This window comes from Branchiostoma belcheri, unplaced genomic scaffold (assembly GCF_001625305.1).
Source record: "Branchiostoma belcheri isolate BF01 breed outbred unplaced genomic scaffold, Haploidv18h27 scaffold221, whole genome shotgun sequence".
NCBI lineage: Eukaryota > Metazoa > Chordata > Leptocardii > Amphioxiformes > Branchiostomatidae > Branchiostoma > Branchiostoma belcheri.
In genome coordinates this window covers 118,317-139,640 of record NW_017803725.1, presented here as the reverse complement: position 1 = coordinate 139,640, position 21,324 = coordinate 118,317, and the positions used below count along the sequence as shown (strand labels likewise).

At 42.0% G+C, this 21,324-nt stretch overlaps 2 protein-coding genes across 2 annotated transcripts in view; both read left to right on the top strand.

Moving 5' to 3' along the window:
• Window positions 1-4,174: 4,174 nt before the first annotated feature.
• Window positions 4,175-13,164, top strand: LOC109470383 (death-associated protein kinase 1-like). The gene is made up of 12 exons (XM_019769321.1): window positions 4,175-4,313; window positions 4,782-4,880; window positions 5,506-5,604; window positions 6,810-6,908; window positions 7,440-7,538; window positions 8,759-8,815; window positions 9,015-9,158; window positions 9,286-9,522; window positions 9,658-9,757; window positions 10,030-10,193; window positions 10,310-10,501; window positions 10,729-13,164. Exons 1-12 carry the CDS (start codon window positions 4,203-4,205, stop codon window positions 12,028-12,030), a joined length of 2,703 nt encoding a protein of 900 aa, XP_019624880.1. The 5' UTR covers window positions 4,175-4,202; the 3' UTR covers window positions 12,031-13,164.
• Window positions 13,165-18,676: 5,512 nt separating this feature from the next.
• The window catches only part of LOC109470373 (CUB and sushi domain-containing protein 1-like), a 34,123-nt gene continuing 31,475 nt past the window's right edge, over window positions 18,677-21,324 (top strand). The window contains exon 1 of the mRNA XM_019769309.1: window positions 18,677-18,752. Within this exon, the coding sequence (XP_019624868.1) occupies window positions 18,677-18,752 (76 nt within the window). The remainder of the gene's footprint in view (window positions 18,753-21,324) is intronic.

The window sequence follows — 21,324 nt, the reverse complement described above, 5'->3', positions numbered from 1 at the left end:
GGAAAATGACATCATTCGAATAATGCTCGTGGCTAGCATTACTTTGGGTGGCCATTTATATCACACAGAGTGCAATAGATATTTATGATAAATTATACAATTCTAGATAGAAGAATTCATCATGACTGTACATAATTTGGAAGATGGAAATTTTCATGAAAAATTCCTGGTCCAATTGCCAAGTACGTTGTTTCTTCGGGTAGGTTTGAAGGGACTTCCATGCTTTAGGAATCTGGGTATGCAACTCACAGTATCGGACAATTCCATGTGCAGTAATGGGGTGGGATATGTGTGGAATCAAAGGGCCAACTATTTTTTTCTATTCATCAAAATCTAAAATTTTCAGATGGAAGCAATTGATGTAGATTTTAAGGTGCAACGTTAAGAATGTACACAGACATATTTGAATAAAAGATCCAATCCATGCAATACCTACAGCTAGGTATAAATCATTGAAACGCCGAGAAGAATTCAATTCTGACTTAAATTCTACCCGGGCCCCGCTAACAAAAAGACGCCGTGACTGAGCCGTGAGAACACCGACAGGTACCCCTCCGGTTGCCGGCAGTCCCCCGGGACACATTTGTTACGTTACAGACCAGATGAACAGAATAAAAGTGTATACTTCGTAAACCCGGGTAAAATTGTGACGTCACAGATCAAATGATCACAACAAATAGGTCAGTACAAAACATCGTCAGAGAATCTGCCGGGTTCCTGCCGGGTGCCTACCGGAGACCGACCAAAGAGGGTGACAATTTTTTTAACAAAATGCTACTGAAGGATACTTTTAATTGTGACCACGACAGCCGATGCTCGCCCGACTCCTGAGCCCGACACGGGCCGGGCGGGGCTACATCCCCGACGGGCACCGGCGCAATTGGGACCGAAGCTTAACTGGGGGATCTATATCTGGTTAACAGTCTTTTCTCTTCGGTAGCCTGTAGCAACCTAGTGTGAATACCTTGTTAGCCGGAGTCTGCTAATATGGAGAGTCTAACAATGTTCTTGGTGCAATGGGTCGTGTTTTAGGGCGCATCGACTGCATTATATCGGGAAAATGACTGAATTACTTGCTAAAGTCGCGGTCACATTTTCCAACCCGGGGCCCTGCCGGGCAGTCGTATAGAACGAAAATTATGATATAATGCAGCAAAACACACACACACACACACACACACACACACACACACACACACATACACACACATAAATAGAAAATTAACCATGAGCACCATTTGTGTATAATCGTAATGCAAATTGTTTATTTTTCGTTCACGCAAACAATCCGGCCGGGCCCCGGCTTGGAAATGTGACCGTGCCGTACAGGCCTGACAGTGTAGCAACAACAAAGGTAAATACCGTTACTACCTTAAAGTCGCGGTCGCATTTTCCGACCCGGGGCCCGACCGGGCAGTCGTATGGAACGAAAATTATGATATAAGACAGCAAAACTAAAAAAAAGTTTTAGAAAGTTAACAATGAGCACTATTTGTGTATACTCTTGACACAAATTGTTTATTTTTCGTTCACGCAAACACACCCGGCCGGACCCCGACTTTGAAATGTGACCGTGCCCTAAATGGGCTTCGAAACAGTACGTTCAGATAATCCCTTGGCATTTTCGGAATCGATATGTCAAGTTTGGTGACGTTTTTTCGCAATCGTCCACGAGCTGCAATGCGATTCATATAGCAGTTGTTTTCTTAATAGTTTAAGATAGAAATTTGGCAATGACGTTCCTAACATACGCCTCTATGGAAACGGTATGGAGTAACATTACGCCTAGGCGCCAAGGAAGAGTTTTAAAAACTTCTTATAAGTTTATATCAACCGCCTGATCTTCCGTTACTTTGTCCAAGACGGAATCTGTGCCTTTTGATATTCGCACCAAAACTCCCTGACGTAGTTTATTAAGCGAGAAGAAGTTGACCACTCTGTATTACCTCAGTAGCTAGAAAACTTTAGTATAATATAGTACCCTTGTATGATCCTTATGTATGTATGTATGTATAAGTCAAGTAGTATATCTTTTGTCTCAATTTTTCTATATACGTTTGCTATGTGTCTGTTTTAACTTAAAGTCTTGACCTGTACCTAGCCTGTCGTGGCATGAATGTACAATAAAGGTATTTTATTCATTCATTCATTAACCAACGGGACGGCAAACACATGTCTGGTGATAAAAGTTCGAAGTCCCCGGCCGGGCGAACCTGTTTGTTTTTCGTAACGAGGCGGCCGCCATGTTGGGCGCCTGGCTTGTCCTGTCTTCTGGTCCAAGTTAGCGGATAAACAACCAGAACAGGGACTCCGGGAACGACTGTCTGTTCAACTGAGACTGCAGGTATGGTACTGAACATCAGCAGAATCCGCTTACATTTCTTGAATTGGTGACATTAATGTGTGATAAAGCTAGCTGCCACTGCGCCGTGTGCCTGCGAAGCTAGTGGGCTACGCCGAAGGGCGGTTGTATACCGGCTATACAGATACAGATACAGATGTATACTAGTAAGTGGAACATACACATGTATACATATCTGCCTTTTTTTTACTATATTTACATTTGGACAGTGTGGCGTTGCACTCAAGTTTAAAATCTTACTCTAGCAACACCACATATAAAAAACATTGGCAAAAGTTATGGAATAAACGACATAGTGCGCCACCCCACCCCCACCCATTACACAGAGTTGTAATAAACCATTAAGGTATGGTTACACAATGGACGGACATGTGGTTCATCGATTAAATAGAGTTAGAGGCGCTTATATTTAGCACCTTAAGTTTATATTTAGTACCTAAGTTTGTATCAGCAGTAAGATTTTGAAACTATAATCAAAGCATATTGACGCAGATTGTTTGATTAGAAGTTGTAGTTCGCAATTATCAGATAAATATCTAACGTTGGGTAGAAAAACTACATGCATGCCACTCCATGTTCCTAAAAACGGAGAAGTTTGGATTTTGCTTCATAAAGGTAAGAGGTAAGGCGTTTTCTACCTCTATGGTGTAAATTTACACTACTTAAGACTTCATTGTCGAGCCCAGAAATGTCGCAAATGGCGCTGTTGATAAGGTAGCCGGTCCAAAGGTGCGGTCTGATCATATTTACCCGCCAGTCTGTGTTGAAATGTCTGCACGGCTTAATCTCTAAGCAGATCCTAGGTTGGCAAAAGGAATCCGGCAAAAGACAATATCAAATTGACCAGCCAGCATCCATTGGCCATCATCCTCTGGATTCTGCCTGGTCAATTTGATACTTTCTTTTCCCAGCTAGGATCTGCTTGGAGATTATGCACGACTAGCAGCCAGCCTAATAAACAGCAAAGCCGCTCGGTGAAATAGGATGATAACCACAAAACCTTTCTTCTGTTCGCGCTAAAAGAACGAATTCATTTGATGATATCGAATCAATTCATATTTTAGGGGATCATCTTTACAGTGTGAAAGCTGGTACATTTTCTGAAATATGAATGTTTAAAAATCAGAAATTAAATATAAACAGTAAGTAAGTACTACCAGATAAATAAACATGTAAAATGCTTACAACTTAGTACTAATTCTCCTTGTATTCGCTATGTGTAAGAACTCACAAAAGCTTCTGTAGTTTCGTTGTGTCAATATATGAATAAAAGACCTTTATTGTACGTTTGTACTCTTACAGGCTAAGTACAAGCCATGAATAAAGCGGAAGTAACAAAATTACAGCAATATCTTATCAAAACTCTATATATACTAAATGTTAAATTCTATGTGCATGTTCAACTTCTTCTCACTTCTTGATACAATTGTAGATATATGAGCATATAGAGCTTATGATATATGGTTTGTCTAGTTTCATAAGGAATATGAATTTTTCTGTTCTCACTAAATGTCTGAAGCTATGGGTCTTATCTTGTATGTAGAGGGTATGTCTCTCATTTATACACAGAACCAATCAAACTATATGCACAGAACCAATTAAACTATATACACAGAACCAATCAAACTATATACACAGAACCAATCAAACTATATACACAGAACCAATCAAACTATATACACAGAACCAATCAAACTATATACACAGAACCAATAAAACTGAAAACAGCGTTAGGAATTTTCACCAGAAAAGTAACTAAACTGTTTTTGATAAATGAACCTTTGATACATACCTTTTTGTTAAATACGTTGTTCCATATCCCCCAGCAGGTTGTGAGGAGATGGACCTGGGCAGGTTCTTCAGAGCTGTGCGGAAAGGTGACGTGCAGACTGTGAGGAGGGGGCTGGACGCTGGGGTGGACGTCAGGGCCAGGAGAACATGGCTGTGCTGGGTAAACGAACTGTTAGTTCATATAAGGCTTAGTATAGACTTGTAGTCAAACCTTTTTACTGTTGTTTCATTTCACACCTCTGAATCGGTGTTAGACATTACCATACTGTTACATACTTCTGTTAGATTTATCACATTTTTGTCAAGTGGTGCTGTTGAAAGTGATTTTTACCTCCATGATATACACCATTTTGCTTGGGTGGTGTGGCACCACTGTTTACTTGAAAAAAGCAGAACATGATGAACACCCATTGTTTCAATGATCGGAAACTGTTGTAAACTGTTTTCGACAACAAAACTAAAGGTGTGAAATTGCTCTGTAAAAGGGATGGACAGGACTAACAGCACTAGATATCATCCTGCATGTATTCTTTCGGTAAGCTTTCGAGATGTGTCATTTTTAGTAAATGCACGGCTTATACAGCTGCGTTGTAATCGGTTATCTTCCAAACTGTTTTGTTCTATGCAGTATGAGCAGACATCCCTGCATGTGGCCAGCTGGTACGGGAAGACCGAAGTGGCGAAATTGCTGATCGAACACGGTGCCGATCTGAAGGCGAGGGACCAGGTCGGTAGAAATAACTCAGTCCTGACTTCTCCTGACCAGAATCCTGATAGGGTGACTCGTAGTTTCCTTGTCAAGTTTCTCCACTCAGTCTGGGTCAGATAAAAACACATGGAATGAGTAGGTGCCATGTGAAGTTTAAAAAGTAAAAGTTGTGCCCACAACTTTCTACTGCACACATAAAATTTGTCCTGTCACGCGCCTACGCAAAACGGTCGTCGCCTTCCCGAACGGTCGTCTTCATTTCCGAACCACCGAACTTCAGTTCCGAATATCCGCGGCATGTTTGTGACTTCCCGGGGGTTCTTGTAATGTGGGAATCACACTTTGGAAGATAACACGGCGTCCGTAGAAGAAAAGTAACTTGTCTCCTTAACTGCTGATTTTATAAGATCAGCATACAATTCTAGGCATTAATCCATGCCGCCTTTTCTTGTTTCCACCTTCTGACACATCTTCATTCATCCTACATGAATTTTACTGGGATTAAGAAATATAGCAGTGTGGGGTCGCGGTCCCGGGTTCGAGTCCGAACATGCCACCGATCGGAAAGGCACTTTACACGACTTTCCTCACAAACTCAGGTGAAAATGAGTTTCGTATTGTCCTGACTTTCCTCCCTGTACAGGACCAGCTCACATCTCTGCATTGGGCTGCTTGGCGGGGCCACACCAGGACTTGTGAACTTCTGATTCGTCATGGGGCAGACGTGACGGCCAGGGATCAGGTAATACACACTTGATTTAAATGAACCCTACAAATTACATGGATGTGAACTTGTAAAAAAATGCATCGATATCATTGACTACAAGTCTAAATTACACATTTGTTCCTTTGAGAGACAAAAAAATCAAAGTCGCCTGTGGAATCAATCTAGGATGTTCTTTTTCGTGACAAACAGTCCTAAACATGCCCAATTCTGTTCTAGTTGTCGGTAAATACAAACTTCATAATAGGTAAATACAACAAGTTATTACACAAATGTACTGTACAGTATATCACATTATACAGTAACTATACGTGGTTTAGGTGCGACCTCACCCGCTGCGACATAACCAGCGGCGTGCTTGCTAAAGCTTCGGTCCCAATTGCGCCGGTGTCCGTCGGGGATGTAGCCCCGGCCGTCCCCGGTCGTGCGGACATCGGCTGTCGTGGTCACAATTAAAAGTTTCCTTCAATAGCATTTTGTTAAAAAAAATTGTCACCCTCTTTGGTCGGTCTCCGGCAGGCACCCGGCAGGTACCCAGCAGATTCTCTGACGATGTCTTGTACTGACCTATACGTAATGCAGAATTCACGCTTTTGTTGTGATCATTTGATCTGTGACGTCATACATTTTACCCGGGTTTACGAAGTACACACCTTTATTCTGTTTTTTTTTCTGGTCTGTGACGTAACAAATGTGTCCCGGTGGACTGCCGGCAACCGGAGGGGTACCTCTCGGTGTTCTCACGATGAGGTCACGGCGTCTTCTTGTCAGCGGGGCTCGGATAGAATTAAGTCAGAATTAAATTCTTCTCGGGTCCCCGCCGGGCCCAAAATTAGCCCAGTAGCCGCGGGGTGTCCCGCGGGGCCACGTACGGGTCACGCCCGAAAGTGTAAAAAAACAGCCCGGAGACTACCCGGCAGGGCCCCTTTTTTCAATTGGGACCGAAGCATAAGCTGATTTGTAACGCCGAATGGCGCGGTTATGGTTATGCTGGCTTATTAAAAAGATTCTGATTATACCAGTGTTGGAAAGAACTTGGCGAGTCTGGCGGGAACGTGAAGCCAGGAAACGTTTTTGTGCTGAATTATCGCACGAACCTGGACATGCACAAACCTATCAATACATTAGCCTCTATCAAAGAGTAAACTTCACCAGAAAATGATGAGCGAAAATGTACGTGTACGTCACTTCCCATCCTGACTCTAACCTTTCTCTCTGTACAGGTCCAGGACACACCTTTACATTGGGCTGCTCTCTGGGGCCGCACCGAGACTTGTGAGCTTCTGATCCGTCACGGGGCAGACGTGATGGCCAGGAATGGGGTAATATAAACCCTTGTTTTAAACAGACCTTACAGATTACATAGATGTGAAACAGAGAAAGAGACAATAACATAAACAGGTTAACGTTCATGAAGTACCGCATAGATATATATAAGGTAACAAGTGAACAATTAACCTAGTATATTTGTGGCATGAAATTAATACAATGTGCAGAATATACCTTATCAGCTATGAAGGGTTTATAGAAGAAGTTTCAAGTTTCAGGAACTTTTTGGTGATAAGCAGCAATGTATGTCAGCATGAAAGTTCATCTGAGTTGGTATATTACATTATGAACCGGGACTCAACCGGGACGGGGGGTGATATCGACTACAGACAACCTTTGACCCTTTGCTGACGTCACACGTGGGAAAAATCACGTGTCCACAGCATTTGGGAAGAGGAAGACTGAGTGATTCAGTCGAAAATTTCTGGTGAGTCAAATTTTGAGTTGGAGAAAAGTTAAGTAATAGGCAATGTATGTGTACGTCAGTTCCCATCCCTGCTGACCCGAAGCTTCCCTCTGTACAGGCCAAGGACACACCCCTGCATAAGGCTGCTACTGAGGGCCACACCGACACTTGTGAGCTTCTAATCCGCCATGGGGCAGACGTGACAGCCAGGGATAGGGTAATACACACATGCATGGACATGGATGTAAACTTGATGATAATGTATTGGACCTATGAACAGCTACACACTTATGTCATTTATGAAGGGAAATGCTTGTGCACTCAGCTGGAATTTGTTCACATACATGAAACAGTGAACGAAATATATCAAAATGCAGTTCTAAATCAGGGGTTGCATGGTACAAGTATATACCAATTTCAATGAAAGAAGTTAGTCAGGCATAACACTTTACTATGCGTGGTTTGGGTGCCACGGGTATTTCAGTGTGAAATAGCAAGTCGCTGCTGCTCTTACCTGCGTAGTTGTTGTGTACTGCGGAATGGCGGACTAACGGACCCACACCAGAAACATGAGTAACTAGAATTCCACTATGAATACTATGAATTTAACTATGAATAACTAGAATCTAATACCTCCGCCAAATGATGTTAATCTTTATGACTGACAAAGTAACGATTACTCTTCATGATTAAGCAAACAGGATCTTCAATATCTGCCTGTGTTTCTCTTGTTCTCAATTACATATATCACAAGCTTAAATAGCCCTATAATGTAATGCAGCTGATTTATAGAATTCGCTCATAAATTATGCAAATTACATTCAGATTTGCATAATTGTCGCATAAGTATCAAGCGCCACTTAAGCCACCTACATACCGAAAATCATGACGATCCGTCATTCCTGAGTTATCCTCTTTTGGATATTTTTTTAAATAAACGCCCCTGCAGTTTCAGAGCAAGCCGCTAAGTGACCCAGACCTACGTCACTTCTTCCCCAGCCCAAGAACTACCTATCATACAAATTTCGTGACCCTAGCATGTCTGGGTCATGAGATATCAAAACCGAAAGTTCAGCTGCAGTACCATGACAAGCCACCAGGGGGCCCAAAATCTAATCATTTTGAGGTCTCATCAAGACCTACCCACCTTCCAAGTATCAAGACAATCAATTTAAGCCTTCTCGAGTTGTCGTGTTTACAGACACACAGACACACACACGAACGCCTCTGAAAACATAACCTTCTTGGCGAAGGTAATTATCAGTCCAGAAGTTAGGACGGGGAGAGTACAACTTAGAACAGTCGCAAAAGTATCAGCTGTTTAAAAGTCGCACCAAAAGAAGTCAAGTCTCGGTGTCATTGTTAAACTTGATGTATTTAATTCCATTATTTGATTCCACATGAAGAGTAACACATTTCTGATGTTTCCCTGTGAAGGAAGGACGGACACCTTCTCAGGTAGCAGACGACAAGGACATTCGGCGTTTCCTTAAGGTGAACAATATCATTGTTGATCTATTACTGAAATAGATGTCTCCACCTCTCTGCGTTTTGGGTTAATCAGGATGTAACTGTTGGTACGTAGGTTGGGACTATATTGAAATATTTCGGTGTTATTGCTCAAACCTGTCGATCAAGATGGCCGATTTTACGGGTTTATAACACTGTCTTTCGTTATTATATCTCCCACAAGAATCGGGGAGCGGAACTGATCAAAGAGAAGTTGTACCACGAGTTGCTGCAGAAGTCTGGCGGAGTGAAGACCGACAGGTGTAAGGTGTTCTTCTTTGGGATAGCGAAAACGGGAAAGTCCACACTCAAGATAAGTCTTAAGAGGGTAAGTAGATTCTTACTTGCCTCTTATCTAACTCGCTGTAAGATCCACACACAAGCAATATATGATAGGTTCCTTAACAGAGAGAGTACAATATGTCAAAACCTAAATAACACGTTTTGCCCATTAGGGCACCGTCCCAGCACTTCTCCAAGGACTGAGAAAATCTTCGTCAGCCGAGGAGCCTCACGACCCCACCCCAGGGGTGGATGTTGGAACGTTCCATATTCCAGGGGTGGGGGAGGTCAGCGTGTGGGATTTTGCTGGGCAGTCGGAGTACGCGGTAACCCACAGTATGTTCATGGATGCAGAGAACACCATCTCCATTGTGCTGTACAACATCATGGACGACACCCAAGAGCAAGACGTAAACAACCCCTGAGCATAAAACTACAGAAAAATCCTTTGTCTTTCAAGTCTGTACATTTCGGGATTTTATCTTTGTTTTTTCATAGCAGGTCTTGGCTGTCATGTAAATTAGTTTTTAATTGTTCGGCTCCAGGTCCACCGGTGGCTGAGCTTCATCAAATCCTGCAACCGAAACCGTCAGCGCGACGTCATCTTAGTGGCCAGTCATGCCGACAAAGTTTCACTCACAAGTGGTAAGTAGGAACCATCCACAATGCCTTCCTACGGGAATACGGATCGTAGGCCGGCGACTCAGTCCATGGAACAGACTCCGCTGACAAATGTTCTCCCCTTATATGTATAAAGATATATATACAGCATAATATAAAAAGGGAAAGGATGGAACGTTCAAAAGATTACGCATATTGGCTATAGGTACAGACATATATTACATGCCATTCCATGATCAGCGTGAATTTGACACAAAGAAGCCTTATCTAACTTTCTCTTTGCTCATAACTGCCAGGACAACGCCAAGCTGCTCACCTCCTGCAGTTGATGAAAGCGGAGTTTAAAGATCAGCTCCGTATCTCAGACGAAGTCTTCCTGATGAACTGTAAGGAGACGCGAACACCTGAGATGGACCGACTCAAGAAGCTGCTGGCTAAGATGAAGACGGCCATGTTAGAGGTAAGTCTGTGCAATAAGAGATTTTTCAGCAATTTTTTATGTGTGTGTGTAATAATGGTTCAAAAGGTTGTATATTGACAAGGATTTACCCGTTGAATATTTTGTAATTTTAATAGCACCAACGCCAGATGCCCAAACTGTGCAACATAATCATCAAGCGGCTGCCCATCTGGTGCCAGACGAAGTGCAGCCCGAAGTGTCCTGTACTGAGGTGGCCAAGCTACGTGGACGCAGTCAAAGAGATTGACCCACATGTGGATGAGGACTTCCTGCGGGAGTCTACACGGTTTCTGGACCATCTGGGGGAGGTAAGCTGCCCACCCCCCCTTGTGAAAGTTTCTAAAACAGATACTTAGTACGAAAAAGCAATCCATTATATATTGATAATGTTGATGTTGTATGTTATACTCTATGTTGATGTTGATATTGTAAGTTATACTGTAATGATGAGTACGAAACCCACAACCACGAATTGCCATCCGATACAAGCATATATATGTACTGTGTGACTCAATATGCTAAGATTGTCTTACAGATCATCTTCAAATGTCCGACTGCTTCTGAACCCATCATTGTTCTGAAGCCCAACTGGCTCTGCACAGACGTCATCGGTCCAATGATGGCACCAGTCAACTTCCCCATTCCCCGCCCGGAGAGAACAAGCGAAGACTACGTCACCCGGGAGGAGATCCAGCGCGTCTTCCAAGACGTTGCTGATGTGGATCTTCTCATCACCCTGCTGCAAGAGTTCCAGCTCTGCCACTCCTATGACGGACAGACCTTTATCTTCCCAGGGCTGCTTACACAAACCATGCCTGGTCAGGCTTGGCGACTAACTCAAGAGCCAAAGGTGATCTACTTTGGGAAGCAGTTTCATTGCGCCGACACCACCGACATGTTCTCCTCCGGGTTCTCCTCCGGGTTCGAGAATCGCCCGCTGCTGTGGAGAGATGGCGCCAAGTGTGTGGATAGGAATGTGGAAGGTCTAATTAAACTCTCTCCGGACGGCCGTGCTGTCAACATCTGTGTCCGGAGTGCGCAGGGTGACAAGGTGCAGTGCGGCAAGATGCTGCAGCAGCTGGAGAACATCATCGCTGATGTGTTGGATGAGTGCAGCCCGGGAACAGGCACAGAAGAGAAGTTCCTTAGCGCTCGTGCACTCAAGGAACACAGGGAGGAATTCTACTCGTATGGCAGTGAGGAGATCAGAAAGGCAGCAGCAGAGGGCGGTACAATCGTCCATTCCATCCTCGGGCTCACGGAACAGGTCAGTGATCTGCTTTGTAGAGAGGAGGAGGAGAATCCTCTTACCATGAACCGCCCAGAGCTGGTCCAGGCCTTGAGGCACGTGGAGCCAATCCTGGACCGTCTCTTGGCATGTGGCATTCTCGGTGCCGACGAACCCGACCGTATCAAGGCCAAGGAAACCCCCCAGGACAAGGCAAGGGAACTGTTGAACATCGTAGAAAGAAAGGGCGAGCTTGCATGTCGCGAATTTAAGGCAGTGCTGGAAGAGGTAAACCCGCATGCTGCTGCAATGATCCAAAATGGCGCCGGTGACCTGCTGCGTGAAGAAGACGACCCGCTCGTCAAGAACCGCCCAGAGCTGGTCCGGGACCTGACGTCATCCTACGTCCTAGAAACAATCCTGAACCATCTCCTGTCACGTGGCCACCTCAGTGAAGAGGAATGTGACATCATCAGGGCAAAGAGGACATCCCATGACAAAGCAAGAGAACTGTTAGACATCGTTGGTCGGAAGGGCGTGACTGCACGTCAGGTGTTCAGGAAAGTCCTGGAAGAAGTCAGCCCAGATCTGGCAGAAATAGTGGCGTGAGCTTTACCTATTGGAACTTTACACGTTGGTGCAAGAATACTAACCATAGATGTTTGCTGTGCGCGGTTTGGTGACAGCCGTGTCATACAAATAACAATGGTTTCAGATGTGTATGTTCGAATTAGAATGAAGAATACTAACAACAAATTGTTCCTTAAGCAATAAACAAGCTTGTTTCTAGGCCTTTTTTCCCAATCTTCGTTAGGACGTAAGTAATGAGGGCTTCTTTCTCCAAATTGTGACATGGATAGTGATATAATCTTTGGATACTGGTATAATCTTTGCAAAGCTACTCTCTATAATGCAGGTAGATAACAATACAGATAGATAGCAGTACAGTAAGCTGATTGTAAATAGAAGTCGGTCTATTTACCAAGTTTCTCACAGACATACTGTAAGTTATTTGTATTTTACCGAACTGCTTCTTTAGAAGGGCAAACATACATCTTTTGAAAACAGTTAGAATAACAGACTAATGAGAATGTGACTAATGATATCTTTCTGATTCAATCTTGTAAATGGGCACATTCCCCAAAACAATGGGACGTGTATTATCAATATGCAGTGTGTGTCTATTACATTACCAATAACCTTGTATAGATGTCTTCTCTGATCTGCTTCTTTGCCGTCGGGTAAACCTGTTTGTCACAAAAGACGGGGAATGAACTTCCAGACATTTGAAGCTGATTTGATGTAAATTATGTGCATTGCCATAGTATACGCCTAACATCTGCTTGGTTTCCATTCACCTGTTACATAACTATGATAGTTAGCTAGTCACGTGAACATATTTACGTAAAGTTCTATAGACTATCACTGCCATTGACGCAAATGGTAACGTGCGTCCACTATCCGGGTGACACCTTATGAATTTTTCAGAATGTAAAAAATGGCACTCAAATGATTTTCTGTCAGAATCTTTTGAATAAATTTATACGTTTAAATGTGAATTTTGTGTTTCTGTCATCGCTTAGAAAGGCAGGAAATATAGTTACATGATATAATTAATCATTATTTACTCCAGAAAAGAGAGGTCCAGAGAACCATGCTCGGTCACTAGGCCACAACATGTACATTTTATGGATGACTGCCAACTATTACAGCATCCATTTCTCACTGAAACAACTCTGAAAAATAAGCGCTTTCAATCATTGTACAAATGGTTTTTATTCAATGGGAACATCGCGTATACACAGCCACTATCGCATAGAAAGTACATCACTGCATCTACAAAGTAAAAGACAAAACAATAAATCAGAGCCTTGTCTTGTTTTCTCTCATCGTAGTTATCCATATTCCGACATGGCAACAGACATCTTTGCCCATTTTCATGGCATGCTGTCCACTTTAATAGGGCAGCAAAGTTCATGTTTTTTTCTTCCAAAATAAGGCGAAAATCAATGCACTCGCTGATGTCATCCATAAGAATATCTTGTTGTGGTATTCGACACATGTACACAATAGGAAAGCAACTCAGTAATTAGCTCATGTACATTTCAAACTTAATAATCTTTCTCCAATATGCATTTTCAATATTTTTTACAAGCAGAACTCTGAGTTGAGCTAAGATGATCCAACATTTTTAGCCTGTACATGTACTTTATATTGTCCAATACACAGTTTTTTTTCTGATAGCTGTTGTTTAACGTTGTTGTTTTTTTCTTATTTTTTAACGTTGTTGTTTTTGCTTTCAATGTCAATCAAGAAGGATATCTACAACATAGTGTGAATATGTACCTGATGTAAATTAGCAAGGTATTTCAGACGCAATTCAGTGATGTAAGTCTATTATTAAATTTGCTAATAAAAGTCATCTAATCTTTCCTTATATTAGCAGTCTGATTGATGACTGCAATCTTGAATGCAGTTCAACAAAGAATCTGTAGTTCAACGGGCTTAAACAACTTAGGAACAAATAAAAAAGCCGATGAAGATGGGTAAAACTGTAAAGAGATACACTGATTTAGTTTTTCAGTCACAGTTCATGATATACTGCTCAATTACAATTTTTATTTACGGCTAAGAACAAATACTTACGTTTAAACTGTTCATTGACTTAAAACTACAATATGTTATGATCGTTTTCATTATTGTTAGGCCACATCAAAATATGTATATCATAGGATGCATGTTTTAGTTGACGTTTCATATGAAAAAAACTCATTTTAAAAACACCAATTTTATTTGATAAACCAACAAAAACATTGGCATGACGGGAGAAAATATTCGCAATGTTGCATTGACAAAGAGTCGAACCACACAATACAGTGGTTGTGATGTGGCAAAGGTGTTTGATGCCCTCTTTTTAAAACTACTGACATGACAAATTGCTGACAGATATATCAAGCTTGCTTTTAAAACTAAGTGCGAAGACACAGACCTCAGACAAAAACTAGTTGTTCATGTATAAAGTCTCATCTTAGCAAAGAAGGCTATTGTGGCAGTTGCCATTATATATGCTAAAAAGTATGTACATGATTTGTAAGTTGTCGTATAATGTTCAACTTTACCTTACAAATGGAATTTCTTTTTAAACTTTTAAAGTTTTTTTTCAAACATGTGACACATACATGTGAATTACCCGAATCGCGATCCCGGCGGTTTCGTCTAAAAAATGCTAAAAGGGTCGTGAGCTACAGCTGAGAACATGAACAGAGACATCGGATTACAAGACTCCGTCCGGGAGGTCACTGGCCTGCTTCACGAAGTAACAATACTCCTGTGGAGGTTACTGACCTCCTTCATGGAGTTAAAATCATATTCAACTTTTACTCTCTAACTTCAAGCACCTATAATACATTGATGGCACTTGATTAATGATATAATCTTTTCAATCGTAAACTGTCATACCTGTAATAGATGAAAATTGCTAGACTCAGCAATGACGCAAATGCTTTAACAAACTTTGAACGGCTTATGAATATTGCAGAACACAAAGCTTCCGCCCAAAGATCCGACGAAAGAAGTTCCTGTGATGATAAATTGACTGTTATAGACCCATTATTACAACTTACGTAATATCTTATCAATATTTCAGAATTAAAAAAACTTTCTCTCGCCTCACGCAAAGGTCTTCCTGTTAAAACACCATGTAATTTAAAAAAAATAGACTGTTATAGATCCATTATTACGACTTACGTAATATCTTATCAATATTTCAGAATAAAAAACTTTCTATCGCCTCACACAAAGGTCTTCCTGTCAAAACAGCATGTAATTTTTTAAAAATAGAACGCGTTTGAATGTGAACTTTGAGTTTATGACACACTTTTCTCAGGGGTGACAAAGGCATTGTTATATACGGTCATTAATCGTCATCCAAGTCAACGTGCGTGTCGGGAATAATGATAGTAATGAGCCAGGTACAATACACGGCAGATGACACCAGGGATTAGACAGTCATTATGCAGTTATATATAGTCTGTTAGCAGACGTTGCTTTTTACCTTTTAGCATGCTATCATTAATCTACGCACTAGACAGGTCTCCAAACGGTAAGGAAAAGAATTCTAAGTCTGCATCAAGAAATTTGACAAAATACAAAAAATATATATGTAGGAACTCATCAGTTTAACAAGACTACAAAGGGATGTTTCATTCGATCAAGTTCAACAGATTTACCAAAAATTGATCATATCTATTTAAGAGTTATACTTCTTTTCGTGTGTCTAGTTTGGTTTCTTTCAAGTGAACAAGTCGCAGTCCACAGGCTGAATTGTGTGTTCCTACATAAAGGAAATATAACTACATGTTGCACAATGCTGTAATCTAAAACTATGACCAACACATTGTGACTTTGTAAAATTATTAGTCAATTAGTCTTCTATATGGTAATAAAAGAACTTGACGGGACGATAAAATCAGCAACAATATTACAGTCATAGACTTAAAAATACATTTTATATAATACATAAATACCTACTTTGTTTTTTAGCAAACTGGTTAAAAATTTACTTCGGCTGTGCGTGCACTGGCAATTGGTCAAGTTGATTTCTTTGTCTCTTCACTTAGATGTTTGACTACTTACTTACATGGATGCAAGTTAAAATTGCTTTTCAGGCTTAGGGTAGGATAAACTGCTCAGTGCCTAATTAGCAGTGTATCATTCTGGATTGCGCCACCGACGAATCTGACCTGAACATTATTGTCCTGTTGAAAGGGGACAATTTATGCCTCAGTTTTGCTCAGAACATTGTAAAATCCCAGAAATACAGTACATGAGGTTTCCAAGTCGTAAAAAACTATAATAATGTCAAACGTTTTCTGTATCAGATTCTGTTACGGTATAGTCGGTATAACCGCCCTTCGGCGTAACACACGCGGCGCGGCGGCAGCTGGCTACATTACACCGAACGACGTGTTACACCCAACCCCTGGACATATAACTCTAACCATTGTTTAAAGCTATCTAATGATAATGCGCCTACTGTACTTGGTGACAGCGAGTTCCACTCTGCGATTATTCTAGTAAAGAATGAGTTTTTGAACACCTCAATCCTTGGTTGATAACAATGGTACTTGAAGGCATGACTTTTTCTTGATAATTTAAATTAAGGAACTGAACTGTAAATAATGAGGAAAGGACTGTCTGAAGTTGGTTATAGGACATGTATAGAACACACCCTTGGACTCAGGCATGCGCAATAGGCGAAAACAGGCGCGTTGGTGTCGACGCCTTACGAAGATCATCCGATGCCACTCCTATACCCTGTAATACTCAAGTTAAAAAATGAATACTATTGTTAACTCAATTCTTCGTCTGTGTATATGTCTTTATGACTTTTACCAATAAAGGCACACTTCCTTACTCTCCGCTTACGCTTTCTCTCTCCTTCTCCCTTCATTTCCTCCCTCCTTTTTCTTTGGCTAATTTATGATAATGAGAGTATTCGCTATTGTCAAACTCTCCGTATCGAACTTATAATTGGACGAACTTTACGTTTAGTACAATGACGTATTTTTGCTGCATGATACAACAAGCGGCTCATGCCAATCTAGAAGTTACGTATTGGTGGCAACGAATCATGATTGGTTGGCAGTCTTAATTTTGATATGCGAAAATAATATGATTATTAAAGCTACAAAAGAGAGAGATAGAGGATGCTTAACAGCATATCTGGCGACGACAACTTGAACTCTTCCACTCACTATTGGACAATTGACAGTGTGCAGTTTGGGGGCCCAACAAGATTCTACCTGATGTTTTTCAATTTCTGCCTACAGGACGTCTACAGAAATAATCAGGTAACTTCATTTCATTTCCTTTCAACATTTTGTGTTTCTTTATTTTCTTTTTTTTTTACTTTTTGTGCTTATAGATGATATACCCTTCTGCACCTTAGGCCCGCGGTCTTATCCTGACACTATCATCTTAATGTAGTTTTTGCACTTCGTACACTTAATTTCTTTTGAGTGTGTGTGTGTGTGTGTGTGTGTGTGTGTGTGTGTGTGTGTGTGTGTGTGTGTGTGTGTGTGTGTGTGTGTGTGTGTGTGTGTGTGTGTATTTTCCCAGAGGTGTTGGGCAAATTCGGCTACTACACCACCAAATGTAGAACGTGGTGAATTTTGTCAACTTCTGTATGTCCTGAAAATTGGACCTGCCTGCGACATCGGCAAAAATTGTCTCAAACATGCTTTCCAGAGCATTTTTAACCCCATAGTTACTTTAGGCTACTTTCAAATTGTCCCAAGGCCTTAAAATTGATTTTTTTTTTACTTTTAAGTCATAGAAGGGTGCGGTTTGCGCCATTTGATAGGGCTTTGACCCAATCACCATCAGCAATAAAAATATAAAAATTTGTGGCTTATTTATGCAAAAGGCGTAAGTCAGCAGAAAACCAGCCAACTGATGATTTGAAAGTAAGTCGGCAGCGTTGGGGACGTTTGCTTGGGTCAAATTTGACTCATATGTAACTCAAGGTAGCTTTGACTTATATAGGAGTGGCCTAAATCTGGTCAAAGCGCTCCTAAACGTAGGCCTAACTTGGTCGGCTGGTGTTCGGGAACAAATTCGGTGGAAGGTCGTGAATGTTGACAAGGGCTTTACAGTGAAGTCCTGATTCGCTGAGCTGATCCGACAGACACTCAGGAAATTTTGTTCCGTACAATACAGCTGATCACTGATTTTAAAAAAATGTCCCCGTGGACTGCCGGAATTATAGACGAGTCGAAATGAATTTTAGTTAAACCTAAGTCAGATTTCACCGCTGAACACGCCCCGAACACTGCTGACTTACTCCCGAATGGTTGGCTGGTGTCCTGCTGATTTACAGACGCACACCAGCCAACCATGATCGAACCTAGCGACTGACTCCAGAATGTTTTTAACATTTTGAGACGTAGCCGAAAAGTAGTCGAATTCGCCGGACTTTCCGGGACCTACACCTTCTTATCGTTGCGGGGCTTTCGCCTCGTGTTCTGGTGGCCAAAATCGTGACTGTGCGACAGGAGTTTTAGGTCTGATTACGGGATAGAGTGAAGTGTTAAGTCTGATTTTTTTCTCTAAAGTCGCCGCATTTCGTGCAGTGTATAACATTGGTCTCTCACATTTTTCTGGCAGAGATTGTGATTGTTCCGAATCGCTATTTCGCCTAGAAGAATCTGGACGCAAGAGGGTCTCAGTTGCAGGCGGAGTGAAGGAGCCAACCATGAAGACAGAGGCAGTCCTGGCGTCTGTGTTCACAGCCTTTCTGCTCATCATGGCAGCTACAACAACGGCTCAAGGTCAGGAATTCATGATTACATATCTTTAATAGTTTTCTTACTTGATGGGGAAAGGATGATTAGATTGTAAAAAATGGCTTTGTGTTTGATGTCACCAACAATCCTTTTCAATCCTTCAAAATGATACTGCCACGTCTACACGCGGGCGCGCACACACAAACACACGCTCGCGAGCGCGCAAACACACACACACACACACACACACACACACACACACACACACACACACACACACACTCACACACACAAACACACACACACACACACACACACACACACACATTGTATTCCTGTGCTTTAGCGGCATTTAATCTTTTGGCTGGAATTCTCCCGAGCGCACTAGTTTGAGGATCTTCAGAGGATTTTATCTATGAAATTAAGTCAGTGTGGCCTTATCGTATTTGTTTATGTTATCTTAACGTATACGTATAACTAAAACTAAGGAAGTTGAGACGATTGGTCAAAGACATTTAACGCTGCCACCACCATTTTTACATCAGGAAGAAAATCAGTGTATCAAATACCATTATGTTTTGGGGCAATCGAAAAATACTAATGATAAAAAAAGAAATTAGTAACCAAACGGAAAGAGCAGTTTCGAAAAGTTGTGAAGAGCAAATGTCTTACTTTTTGGCAGAGTCCTCGTTCATCTATGGCCTTTTGGGGGTTGGCGAGTCTCGGGGTCGGCTCGTGGGCAGCTGGTGTTCGGTGTTCCGTTGATGGCCAGCTAGTGTTTCTCTGTAATTCAGAGCGTTTGGCACACGCTCTGGATAGAAGCATCCGGCATGGTTTGCAGAGGGTTAGGAGTAATTCCTCTGCAGGTTGGGGCACTTCGTATCCGAATTTAACCCCCGAACACGTCTCGAACTCTGCTGGCCTACTCCCGGACACCAGACGAACGCCAGCCAACCCTCCAGAACACCCCCGAATGTTTGAAACATTTTAAAACATCCAGCTTGCGCAGCCGAACCGTAGCTAAATTCGCCTAACGCCAGCCAAACGCCAGCCGAACCAGCCCACTCCTAATGGACCTTTCCTGATCGAACACGTCAAACCCCCTGTTCTTTTTCGAACAACTCGGTCAAATTAAAATCAGCGCGAAAAACCTGAGAGCAGGAAAATGAGTTGATGTCTACTTAATGAATACTCCTTGCTTTGATGGGTGAAATTGAATTTGTGACATCGGAGGCAGTTTCAAGTAAACCAAAGACGTTTTCTCATTCTTGTATTTCTTTATGAAGCCCTAATTATTGTTTATTTCCATGGTTGTGTGCTTATATATGTTTCTACTTGTATCACAAAACCCTTTATAAGTTGCGCCCTTCCTCGTGACCACCCTAGCTGTTTTTTCTCATTTCGATTTTTTCCTGGCTTGTATGTAGCTGCGATGCATGCAGCAAATGCCTTGGAAAACCTGTCACAGATAAACATACTCTGCGCAACACATGCATTGGCTATTTGTCAGCAACTGGGCACTCTTGTCAGCCCATCGTGTGATGTTATTCGGCGCATCCCGCGTCCGCATTGAGTGAAAACAGTTTGCCCTCATTAAACTAACCCTGTCCCCTAGGCCTCCTCAAATATGTTTTACTCTGTGGATGTGTACTTCAACGAAGATAGCGTAACCCTTTTTGGGGCTGTTGAGAGAGTTTTTCGCTGCCGAAATCTCGTCCCGAAAGTTGAGCTGCAAAACCGACATTCTGGCGGCGGCGACCTGCGCGGCCCTTCCCGCACTGATTTTGACCGAGATATTCGAAATAGAACAGAGGGCGGGCTTACAGTGTTCGACCGGAAATGTCCATTGATATAACTTTATTCGCAAAATCATGCCCGAAGGCTAATTGCTTTTACAATCAAGTATAATACTTATTGCAATACAGTAACAGGAGACAGGTAACAACTGTCTGGAAAAAACTTCTACTTCTACTACTACGCTAGCTATTGTGGGGTTCGACTTCTTCTTTGAAGGCAGTGGATAATGAATAGTCCCACATTCTACATAATTAGTGGGTTTTGTGATCTTAGTAGATATAACCATGGTTGACAAGCGTTCGGTCAAGCCCTTGTCACACATTCACGAACTTCCCAGGAATTCTTTCCCGAACAACAGCCGAACAGGTCGGCTGGTGTTCGGGAGCACTTTGACTAGACTTAGAGGCCACGCTTACCTTTTATATATGACTCAAACTGATTTTGGGTTAAATTTGTTGTAAAATTTGATACCTGCACACGACCTGGGCACTGCTGACTTATCCAGGATGGTTGGCAGGTATTTTGCTGGCTTACGGTCGAAAACCCGCCAACTTTTTTCGAACCTCCCAAACACCACGAATGTATAAAACATTTTGAAACATTCGGCTGGCGCAGCCGAACTATAGCCGAATTCGCCGAACGCCAGCCGACCCAGTCAAACGCCAGCCGATCTACTCCTAACCACGGTTTAGTCGAATGCTCTAGAACAAGCTTATTTTGTGATAGCGCGCTTTTGACATGGGGCGCTTCCCCGTGAAAACATCATTTACGTTTACACGCGTGGTAAAACAAATGGCTCGGTGTTTCCTTTTAACTTTTG